This window comes from Schistocerca cancellata, chromosome 3, assembly GCF_023864275.1.
Source record: "Schistocerca cancellata isolate TAMUIC-IGC-003103 chromosome 3, iqSchCanc2.1, whole genome shotgun sequence".
NCBI lineage: Eukaryota > Metazoa > Arthropoda > Insecta > Orthoptera > Acrididae > Schistocerca > Schistocerca cancellata.
The window spans coordinates 869,728,381-869,740,522 of record NC_064628.1 but is presented as its reverse complement, the minus strand read 5'-3'; the positions used below and the strand labels follow the sequence as shown (position 1 = coordinate 869,740,522).

The following is a 12,142-nucleotide window of genomic DNA, read 5'->3' as shown; positions in this document are numbered from 1 at the left end:
AGCCGACACTGAGCAACGTAGCGAATTGCGGACATCCAGCCTCAAGATCAGGGGAACCACTGTGCACGGCACTGTAGTCAGATTTAGCCTAGCACCTTCCCTCAAGGCTGTAGCTCATTGGGAACCTTACTTTTGGTACAACCCTCGTACTTAGCTTTGCACTCTTATTGTCTCATGCATGATGTTTAGGCAGAAATCTCAGTGTTCCACCTTTAAGCTCTCAGGTTTGCAAATCTCGTCTGGTGCAGTCCCCAACAGTCTGTCTTTCCTTCTCATCCTGGCTGGTAATTCTCACCTGACCCGCAGTTCTTGGTGACTTTCTTAAATCTACCCCTTTTCCTAGAGCTCTCCATTCCTTTTCCTTCACCCCTCTTTCTTCTCCTTCAACCCTTCGGCCTGAAGAAGAAGCCACTGGCTGTGAAAGCTTGCCTAATTATAATCTTTTATGTATTTGTTCTGCCGCCACTTGGTGAGTAGATTTTTTTATCTATCCAATTACCTTATTTTGTTGAAAATTGATTGTTTTCATTGTTATAAAGGGAAGAAATGTATCAAGTATGAGTGACCTGCCCCTTTTCTTATCCACCCCTCTCTTCTCTGCATGGAAGGAACTATTAGTTTCAAACTTTATGAAATGTATCACTTTATGTTTCATATGACTGTCAGCAGTGCTACATGTGTTGCCCCCTGAAGGTAAGCACTGGTCAGCAGTTCTGTCTCATAATTTATTGAAAAGTATCAATATTATGAGAAAGAAAGTTGCTAATCCCCATATAATGGAGATGCTGAGTCACAGATAGGTACAACAAAAAAACTTTGAAAAGTATTATGTAAATAAAAATTTCTGAAGTTAATTGTATGCAAACTGATAACAAAGATCAAAGGTTGTGTGTGTGTGTGTGTGTGCATGTGTGTGTGTGTGTGTGTGTGTTGATTCAGTGATATAAGAATTTTGTAGGTCCAGAAAGTAATTAAACTTTTATCAAAATACAAGGATAAACAGGAACTAATAGTGTAAGAGGTGTGATGTAATTATTGTGTTACAAACTCGTGTTAGAATATGACTTAACTAAATGAATACCTGGAATATTTATTTTCACAGTATTTCACCAAAAAATTACATTCACATTATTTTTTATGTTTTCGGGCTCACTCACAGTGGACTCCATTGTTATAAACATTTGTTGGGCAGTGTGAATAATAATGAAGACCATTGAGGGTGAGTGTGAAAGCACCATGAACACGTGAGTGCTATTTATTGGAGGAAGACATTGAAAACAAATGTTCCAGGCTGTCAGTTCATGTATGTTTCATTCTAATGTTAGTAGTGCAGCCATCATTGTCACACTTTTCAAACTGCTAATTTATATTTATACTAGTGCAACTCACCTGTAAATCAACATACCATATGTGTTGATAAAAGCATGCAATTCGTGTAATGAATGTGTAAAGACAGAACCAGTAGCAGAGCTTTTCAGTAAAGTGAACCAAAACCAAATTGTGGCTCATTGGTACTATGTATTAGAAACATTCTAGATCACATAACAGCATGATTTTCCAATAATCATTATTAGACAAAATAGGGTCAATAATATCCTTGTTTTTTGTTTCCTTGCAGATAGAAAGGGCTTACAGAGAGTTACAAAATAAATTTGCTGCAGACCGTTGGAACTCTGAAAAAGGAGCTGGTGAATATGGCTTGTATTATGAAGAAAACAAACAAGAATTTGACATAAGAGTAAGTCTATCTATAATTTTTTTATGTTATAAATAGCCATCATTAATATGCACTAGGAAAACCTTTTATCCTACTGTCTGATCTTGTTCTTTTCCGATATTATCTTTGCTTTGTGCACTAGTTTAAAAAGTGCTCAGTATACCTTGTAGTCTCCGTCTTACTCACTTCTACATTTCATCATCAGTTGTTATACTTTTCTACATTGCTAATGTTAATTCTCTTAGTATCTTTGACCAAACTTCTTTCATCTGTGTGAGAGAAATTACTTACAGGATCACTGATCTTGACATTTCCTATTGTGTCACTTCCAGTCTTCAGGAACATTTCATTCTACTACAGTTGTAAAAAGGAAGAGGACATGATGAAGATGAGATGGGAGATATGATACTGTGAGAAGAATTTGACAGAGCACTGAAGGACCGAAGTTGGAACAAGTTCATGGGAATAGATGACATTCCCTCGGAACTACTGATATCTTTGGGATAGCCAACCATGACAGATATATTCCATATGGTGTGCAATATGTGTGAGACAGGCAAAATACCCATGTACTTCAAGAAAAATGTAACAATTCGAATTCCAAAAAAGTGGGTTCTGACAGGTGTGAATGTTATTGAACTAGAATACTGGCACAAATTATTTGGAGGCAGTTATAAGAGTTGAAGGGCACGAAATGGAAGCAGAGGTTGAGAAGAAATGAGACAGGTTCTAAACTATCCGAAATTTTATTCAGTGTGAATATTGAGCAAGCAATAAAGCGAGCCAAAGAAAAATTTAAAGAAGGAATTTAATTTGAGGGAGAAGAAATAAAAACCTTGAGGTTTGCCGATGACTTGTAATTCTGTCAGAGACAGCAAAGGACTTGGAAGAGCAGTTGGCAGGAATGTGCAATATCTTGGAAGGAGGATATAAGGTAAGTATCTGCAAAAGCAAAACAAGGGTAATGAAATGTAGTTGCATTAAATCTGGAAATGCTGAGGAATTACGTTAGAAAATGAGACACTAAAAGTAGTAGATTGGTTTTGCTTTTTGGTTGGTAAAATAACTGATGATGGCCAAAGTAGAGAGGCAATAGCAAGAAAAGCGTCCCCGAAGAAGAGAAATTGATTAACACTGAATATAAATTTAAGTTTTAAGAAGTTTTTTTTTTTTTTTTTTTTTAAGGTTTTGTCTGTCAAGTGTAGCCTTGTACAGGAGTGAAAAGCGGATAATAAGCAATTCAGATGAGAAGAGAGTAGAGGCTTTTGAAACATGATGCTGCAAAATGATGCTGAAGATTAGATGCACAGATTAACAGTCTTTAGACTGAAGACCCAAAGACAACAGCAGCATAATCAACATTGTCATCACCATCGTAGCAGCAGCAACAATAACAAAAACAAAAACAGCAAACACTACTTTTAGTTATTATTCTTATGGTCTTATGAATCATGGATGACAAGCAGTTCAGACAAGAATAGAATAGAAGCTATTGAAATGTGGTGCTACAGAAGAATGCTGAAGATGCAGTGGTGTATGGGAAAGTGCCATCATCAGATGACTAGGAGGATGCAAAGTGACTTAGGCAAAATTTCTAGTAGATATGGAGAATGGCAGCTTCCTCTAAATGTAGAAATATGTTAATTAATGCAGATGTGTAGGAAAAACAATCCCATAATGTTCGGATACAGTGTTCTGTGTGAACTCAAATGGGAAACCTTGGTGGAAAGCCAATGTTCTTTTTGCGGAACACTGTTGAGAAAAGTCTCTCGGGCATGCAGCTTCATCGATTGATGCATACCCAAGAGACTTTCAAGCAACATGCCCGAGAGGCTTTCGAGCAGCATATTAATTGGGAAAACCTACAAACACACTATTGAGAAAATTTAGAGAACCAGTATTTGAAGCTGACTGTAGAAGGATTTTACTACCGCTGACCTATTTTTCACATAAGGACCACGAAACTAAGATACGAGAAGTTAGGCCTTGTACTGAGACACATAAACATGTTTTATTCTTGCTCTGTTTGTGAGTGGGACAGGTAGGGAAATGACAGGTGATAGTACAAGGTGCTCTTCGGCAAGCACCATATGGTGGCTTACAGAGTATAGATGTAGATGTAGATCTAGAGGATTATGTGGGTAGATCATGTCACTAATGAGCGTGTACTGAGTAGAACTGGAGAGAAAAGAAGTTTTTGGCACAACATGACTAAAAGATAGGATCGGCTGATACCAAGAGCTCACCAATTTAGTACTGAAGGGAAGGGTTGGGGATAAGAATTGTAAAGGAAGACAAGAGATGCATATAGTAAACAGGCTCAAATAAATGATGAGGCATACACAGGATAGAGTAGCGTGGAGAGCTGTATAAAACTAATCTTCACACCGAACACTACAAGAACAGGGTTGCAAACTGATAGCACTATCCACAATCATTGTGTACATCTCTCTCTCTCTCTCTCTCTCTCTCTCTGTAGATTCACAACATTCCAGCTACAACCAGCAGTGTTGGGCAACGTGCCCTGATAACCTGTGTTCGAGCGAGTAACTCCAACTGCAAGATGGCTTGTAGAGCCAACCAACTGTTTCTATATATAAAAGAGCGCCCATAGACCATAGAATATTGTAGCTCAAGAGTAAGGCAACAAATTCAGCTTTGCGTAAGAAAATAATGTGTTAAAGAAGTGCTGTTCATGAAATTTACAAAGGGCAGAATCTTCATGGAGACCTTCATAATTTGTATTAACTACAAATATCACCAGACAAATATATGCGGATGAGCAGAGATACATTCGACTGTCATCAGTAAATTAAAGATTGTGTGTTCCTTACATGACCATGAACTTTCAGCAGCCAGTAAGTGTGGAAGTATGACTATGTAACTTAAGTAGGGGAAAATGAGTGATCCCAGCAGTAGCACCCTTGGCTGGTAATCTGAATCATTGTGGGTCCCGGGTTTGGACTCAGTTACTTCTGACATTTTAACCAACTCTTCTACAATCCTATTATCTGTTCCGTGTACTAAGTTGTATCTATAGTCCATACACCACATCTCAAAGTAATATTGTTAAGTATACATACCTATCCCAGTATGTCATACACATTAAATTCCTGGGCGACTTTTCCAAACCCTCCCCTTTTCCGCAACCTCACCAGCCCTTCTCCATCACCACTCTTCTTTCTCCTGCAACCCTTCTGGCAAAAGATGTAGCCACTGGCTCTGAAAGCTTGCAAATTCCAATACCTTTATATGGCCACGTGGTGAGTATATTTTTTTTAATCCAGTTACATTACAGGTCAAATGTTTTGTGAAATGGTTTGTCTAAAAGCAAGAAATAAAATAGACTTGAGACACCTAATTTGCTGTATATAATTTTGAGCATCGTTCAAAGGCACGTCAAATGTTTCTCTAAACTATTCTATTTTTTTGTCTTTTATTTCCAAATTTTGTTCAGAAAGCATGATCTTATTGACACTTCATTTGTCTTCCCAGCACCTTTGTTCTCAAAATTTCTGAAATTTAATACTTGATTCAAAGGAAGCCTTTTTGACAGTTGAATATCACACCAATATCTTTTTACGTGCAGAGTAGCTCGGCTTTGAAGAGAGAAACTTTTTGACACTTCATTTACACAGATAGCAGGAGCTGTTCATGAAATAGTTCAGTTTTCCCTTGACTCACTAAATTTTTCTTAATTATGCTGATTACTTTCAAGGAATTAAATATTTGTCTGTGAGACTAGATTTCACACTAGTCACTTTGATACCCCATTTGTTCATTTCTCGCCTTATTTTGGCTATGAAAATTCAGACAAAACTCATTGTGTAATTTAAAGGGAATCTTGTTTTTGCTCCACCCAAACATTTGACCAAAATGTTTTGAGTGTTAATCATACAATAAACTACATCCTTTTTGCATGCTATCATATTAAAAAAAGAGCATTTTGATATCTCAAACCATTTATGAAGTATAAATCGTTTATGAAGTATGATGATTTTTACTACCATATGATTCCTGATGCGCAGGGACGTAATCAGGCACACAGCATATGACTCGTTCTCCAGGTATAAAATTCAAAATCTCTAGAACTAAGAGAGATATTGTTTTGATTTCAACTTCAAGTACAATTTACATATGTTGGTTACATTTCATATGCAATAAAGTGTGACCTAAAACCAACTATATGCAAAGTCTGTGCAGTGCATTTTTTACCTCTGCAAACTCTCAAAAATTTCGTCCCGTCATTTACTTGGTTTCATGCAGCACAGTAACTAGGATGAAAGAAATTCAGTTCTTTATCGAGCGAAGGTGTCAAGCTGTAAGATGCAGAAGGATCAAATTTTTCATCAAATAGTTTCCTTAAAAACAGATGATAAGTATTTCATAGCAGCCAGAACATCTGCTCCAGCACTTTGCCGAGAGGACTCATAGCTGTCATTGTCCCTGTCATGCATGCTGCAGCTACAAGATTCAAACATGTTTGTATTAAAACGTCACCATTTATAGGGGAAGACTAAGAGTGTCATGGACATCACCAATTGAGGACACTTCTGTAGTTATACCTGCGGTTTTGTTTTGTTGCGTGAAGCTGTCGCACACTGCCAGTTGCTTCTATTACTCATAGCCTTAGGTTGCAGACTCTCCAAGACAATGTATGGTCTCCACACATCTCTCAGTTTCATTTCCACTGTCTCTTCTCTCTTTTACTCTTCCTACTATTATATCCATCCATCTCTCTTTCTCTTTTACTACCAATTTCACTCAGTGGCTGTCATTGTCTCTTCTCTGTTTGGCTCCCACTGCTATTATCTTCATTATCTTCATTCATCTCAATTTCTCTTTTATGCCACTTTCCTTCTTTCACCATCTCCCTACCCCACCCCCTTCCCCATTGGATCTATGTCTTCTCTCCTCCACCATCACTGTCTTTCCGCTACTCTCATCAGCATAAAAAAGTGTGAACATGTTTACATATCAAAATTTTTAGCAAGGAAGGTAGCACGAGGATTGAGGCAGCTGGTTCCCACTTTTCTGTTGGAGTCTTTCAAAGAGGACCATGTTTGCCTTTTTTGTGCTTCGACAGGAGCATTTTACAGCTGATTCCCTACTTTTCCCTGTTACGGAAGTGTGTCTTGCTTATATAAAATGAATTTTGTAGGTCAGGAAAGTTTCTACAGTTTATGTATATACTTCAACACATTTACTTACTTTGAGACATATAAACAACAAATAAGTATACATAATATAAAGTTAACACAAAAATGCTTCCCATACAACACAAGTTCATTTTACACTATTGTATGTAAAAATGAACAACATATTTAGACTACACCTACAGTATACCAGAAAATGTGGTGTTTGATTTGCAAGTACAGAGAATTCCATATGACAAAACAATTCTTTGGAAGGTGCTTACATTGCCAGGTGGCACCATCGAATAATTTCCAGGTCAAGACAGCCTATTTAGGCATGAACTGCCCATTATACAGAGAGAGCATGTCATAATGTTTTATTGGTGTCAAAGTGGCAACTAAAAACAGGGTTTGGTGACCACAGAACCCTTGCGATGACCCCAAAACCCTTGCCATGTGTTCATTATATCAGTTGAAACTACATTTACATCCCAGACTGGATATTATGTGCATAAGTACAATAACTTTAAACCACAGGATCTCAGTAATGGATTGTGATACCAAAAAAAAAAAAAAAATTCAAAGTTCTCTTAGAACATCATAATAACAAAATATAGTGAAAATTTCCACAATTTGCCATGAATAGAAATTAGAGAAGTTGCCATCCTCGCAATTGGTACTTTCGGTACCTAAAATTCTTGGTTTTTTTTGGGGTTCCTCAGAAACTATACATAAACAAATGATGTTTTTATAAATCATCTATGACCCAACCTAGACCACAACTAATGCAAAATAACCATCTGAATTGCTCAGTTTGCCTAGGCTGGAGGAAGTGCATGATGTTTAAATTTTGGCCCTGTGCTGTAAGACAGCTACAGAATGCCCACTCTTCTGATGGGTATTCAAATTGTTGCTAGGCCAAAGTCTCTCCAGAACAGTTGACCCCTTATCTCTGTGATCAATAGAAGCTGAGATGTGACCACTCAAAAAATCTCATTTTTGCGTACAGCTTTTTGGGATGTATTGGTACCATGCAGTTCCATGCACGGAACGACAATCACACAAGAGTGTACAAATCTCTCAGCCTTTTAGTACTTTGAAACAAAATTAGTTATACAGAAATTGTATCTGTTGTTGTTATTGTTGTTGTTGTTGTGGTCTTCAGTCCTGAGACTGGTTTGATGCAGCTCTCCATGCTACTCTATCCTGTGCAAGCTTCTTCATCTCCCAGTACCTACTGCAACCTACATCCTTCTGAATCTGCTTAGTGTATTCATCTCTTGGTCTCCCTCTACGATTTTTACCCTCCACGCTGCCCTCCAATACTAAATTGGTGATACCTTGATGCCTCAGAACATGTCCTACCAACCGATCCCTTCTTCTGGTCAAGTTGTGCCACAAACTTCTCTTCTCCCCAATCCTATTCAATACTTCCTCATTAGTTATGTGGTCTACCCATCTAATCTTCAGCATTCTTCTGTAGCACCACATTTCGAAAGCTTCTATTCTCTTCTTGTCCAAACTATTTATCGTCCATGTTTCACTTCCATACATTGCTACACTCCATACAAATACTTTCAGAAATGACTTCCTGACACTTAAATCTATACCCGATGCTAACAAAGTCCTCTTCTTCAGAAACGCTTTCCTTGCCATTGCCAGTCTACATTTTATATCCTCTCTACTTCGACCATGATCAGTTATTTTGCTCCCCAAATAGCAAAACTCCTTTACTACTTTAAGTGTCTCATTTCCTAATCTAATTCCCTCAGCATCACCCGACTTAATTCGACTACATTCCGTTATCCTCGTTTTGCTTTTGTTGATGTTCACCTTATATCCTCCTTTCAAGACACTGTCCATTCCGTTCAACTGCTCTTCCAAGTCCTTTGCTGTCTCTGACAGAATTACAATGTCATCGGCAAACCTCAAAGCTTTTATTTCTTCTCCATTCCAGTCAACATTGTCAAAAGCTTTCTCTAAGTCTACAAATGCGAGAAACGTAGGTTTGCCTTTCCTTAATCTTTCTTCTAAGATAAGTCGTAAGGTCAGTATTGCCTCACGTGTTCCAGTGTTTTCTATGGAATCCAAACTGATCTTCCCCGAGGTCGGCTTCTACTAGTTTTTCATTTCGTCTGTAAAGAATTCGTGTTAGTATCTTGCAGCTGTGGCTTATTAAACTGATTGTTCGGTAATTTTCACATGTGTCAACACCTGCTTTCTTTGGGATTGGAATTATTATATTCTTCTTGAAGTCTGAGGGTATTTCGCCTGTTTCATACATCTTGCTCACCAGATGGTAGAGTTTTGACAGGACTGGCTCTCCCAAGGCCGTCAGTAGTTCCAATGGAATGTTGTCTACTCCGGGGGCCTTGTTCCGACTCAGGTCTTTCAGTGCTCTGTCAAACTCTTCACGCAGTATCATATCTCCCATTTCATCTTCATCTACATCCTCTCCCATTTCCATAATATTGTCCTCAAGTACATCGCCCTTGTATAGACCCTCTATATACTCCTTCCACCTTTCTACTTTCCCTTCTTTGCTTAGAACTTGGTTTCCATCTGAGCTTTTGATGTTCATACAAGTGGTTCTCTTATCTCCAAAGGTCTCTTTAATTTTCCTGTAAGCAGTATCTATCTTACCCCTAGTGAGATAAGCCTCTACATCCTTACATTTGTCCTCTAGCCATCCCTGCTTAGCCATTTTGCAATTCCTGTCGATCTAATTTTTGAGACGTTGCCTGCTTCATTTACTGCATTTTTATATTTTCTCCTTTCGTCAATTAAATTCAATATTTCTTCTGTCACCCAAGGATTTCTACTAGCCCTCGTCTTTTTACCTACTTGATCCTCTGCTGCCTTCACTACTTCATCCCTCAAAGCTACCCATTCTTCTTCTACTGTATTTCTTTCCCCCATTCCTGTCAATTGTTCCCTTATGCTCTCCCTGAAACTCTGTACAACCTCTGGTTCTTTCAGTTTATCCAGGTCCCATCTCCTTAATTTCCCACCTTTTTGGAGTTTCTTCAGTTTTAATCTACAGGTCATAACCAATAGATTGTGGTCAGAGTCCACATCTGCCCCTGGAAATGTTTTACAATTTAAAACCTGGTTCCTAAATCTCTGTCTTACCATTATATAATCTATCTGATACCTTTTAGTATCTCCAGGGTTCTTCCATGTATACATCCTTGTTTCATGATTCTTAAACCAAGTGTTAGGTATGATTATGTTGTGCTCTGTGCAAAATTCTACCAGGCGGCTTCCTCTTTCATTTCTTAGCCCCAATCCATATTCACCTACTACATTTCCTTCTCTCCTTTTTCCTACACTCGAACTCCAGTCACCCATGTCTATTAAATTTTCGTCTCCCTTCACTATCTGAATAATTTCTTTTATTTCATCATACATTTCTTCAATTTCTTCGTCATCTGCAGAGCTAATTGGTATATAAACTTGTACTACTGTAATAGGTGTGGGCTTCGTATCTATCTTAGCCACAACAATGCATTCGCTGTGCTGTTTGTAGTAGCTTACCCACATTCCTATTTTTCCTATTCATTATTAAACCTACTCCTGCATTACCCCTATTTGATTTTGTGTTTATAACCCTGTAGTCACCAGACCAGAAGTCTTGTTCCTCCTGCCACCGAACTTCACTAATTCCCACTATATCTAACTTTAACCTATCCATTTCCCTTTCTAAATTTTCTAACCTACCTGCCCGATTAAGGGATCTGACATTCCACGCTCCGATCCGTAGAACGCCAGTTTTCTTTCTCCTGATAACGACATCCTCTTGAGTAGTCCCCGCCCAGAGATCCGAATGGGGGACTATTTTACCTCCGGAATATTTTACCCAAGAGGACGCCATCATCATTTAATCATACAGTAAAGTTGCATGCCCTCGGAAAAAATTACGGCCGTAGTTTCCCCTTGCTTTCAGTCGTTCGCAGTACCAGCACAGCAGGGCCGTTTTGGTTATTGTTACAAGGCCAGATCAGTCAATCATCCAGACTGTTTCCCCTGCAACTACTGAAAAGGCTGCTGCCCCTCTTCAGGAACCACACGTTTGTCTGGCCTCTCAACAGATACCCCTCTGTTGTGGTTGTACCTACGGTACGGCTACCTGTATCGCTGAGGCACGCAAGCCTCCCCACCAACGGCAAGGTCCATGGTTCATGGACCTAGAAAGATAATTATTTCACTCACTGCCTTTTGTCACCCAGTTTGCAAGTTATTCTGTGAGATAATTCATAATTTGTATAAAAAAAAGAAAAAGAAAAAAGAAGACCTTATGCATCTCCAGGACATATTGTGGGGGTAGGATATCAGGAGTTAATTCTGAGATTTTGAAGTTCCACAGACGAAATATAAAAATTATAGATTCATTTTTTTCACACTGTGTGAATAACAACATTGATTTAAGACTGCAGAGTCCCGCAGTGATAACATTGAATAAAATATCCTGGCAATTCTCAAGCAGATGTAATTGAGAATGTCAAGGAATTCTTGGTCAGAAACTCATGACTTTTCAACCACTTGACACAGCTGGGAACTTGAGAATATTTTATTTGACAGAGTTGATTGGTTTCTTTATGAAAGTGTTATTAATTGTAACACAGAGGACATATGTTCCTGTGACTTAGTTCACTTCAAATTTTGTCAGTGTAATGAATGTTAAATTGATCATTTCGTTTTATTGTTCAAACACCTTGTAAATTACATTGCTGGTAAAAATAATTTTCATGAAATGCCTTTCAGTGTTGAAATATCAATTAACTAGAGAGTGTTAACATTTTAGCACACTGCCCCACAACATAGACAGTACCTGAGCTATTATGGCATTGGTTCTGGAACTCCTCAGCAAAGACAGAAACAGTACCAGAAGTACAGAGCCATGACTGCTATTGAAAATGTCTATAACCACCGAATTTCCAAACTGACAATTAATGAATCAACACTGGTAACAAAAGATAAACAAGCAGCAAAGAAAATAAAAGTACGGTATGTAAAACTTTCACTTTCATACTTCTGTTTGAGTATAAGTAGCAGCTCCTTAACATCTACTGGTATATTACAGCTCAGAGATGGAACGCCTTGTTGAAGATTTAATTCAAGAGTCAATTGCCAGGGGAGATTTTGATAATCTTTCGGGATCTGGGAAGCCTCTGCCTCATCAGAACACAAACCCCTATGTTGATTTTGTTACACACAAAATGAATCAGGTAAATGGTGGATGTTACATGTAGTTTATGTATTGCAGGTTGAGAAATTGTTTTTAGAATTT

At 38.2% G+C, this 12,142-nt stretch overlaps 1 protein-coding gene across 1 annotated transcript in view; it reads left to right on the top strand.

Annotated features, from left to right (window-relative positions):
• LOC126175933 (dnaJ homolog subfamily C member 28) overlaps window positions 1-12,142 on the top strand; it is an 83,749-nt gene that overhangs the window by 49,980 nt on the left and 21,627 nt on the right. The window contains exons 3-5 of the mRNA XM_049923011.1: window positions 1,619-1,738; window positions 11,657-11,859; window positions 11,936-12,080. Of these exons, the coding sequence (XP_049778968.1) occupies window positions 1,619-1,738; window positions 11,657-11,859; window positions 11,936-12,080 (468 nt within the window). The remainder of the gene's footprint in view (window positions 1-1,618; window positions 1,739-11,656; window positions 11,860-11,935; window positions 12,081-12,142) is intronic.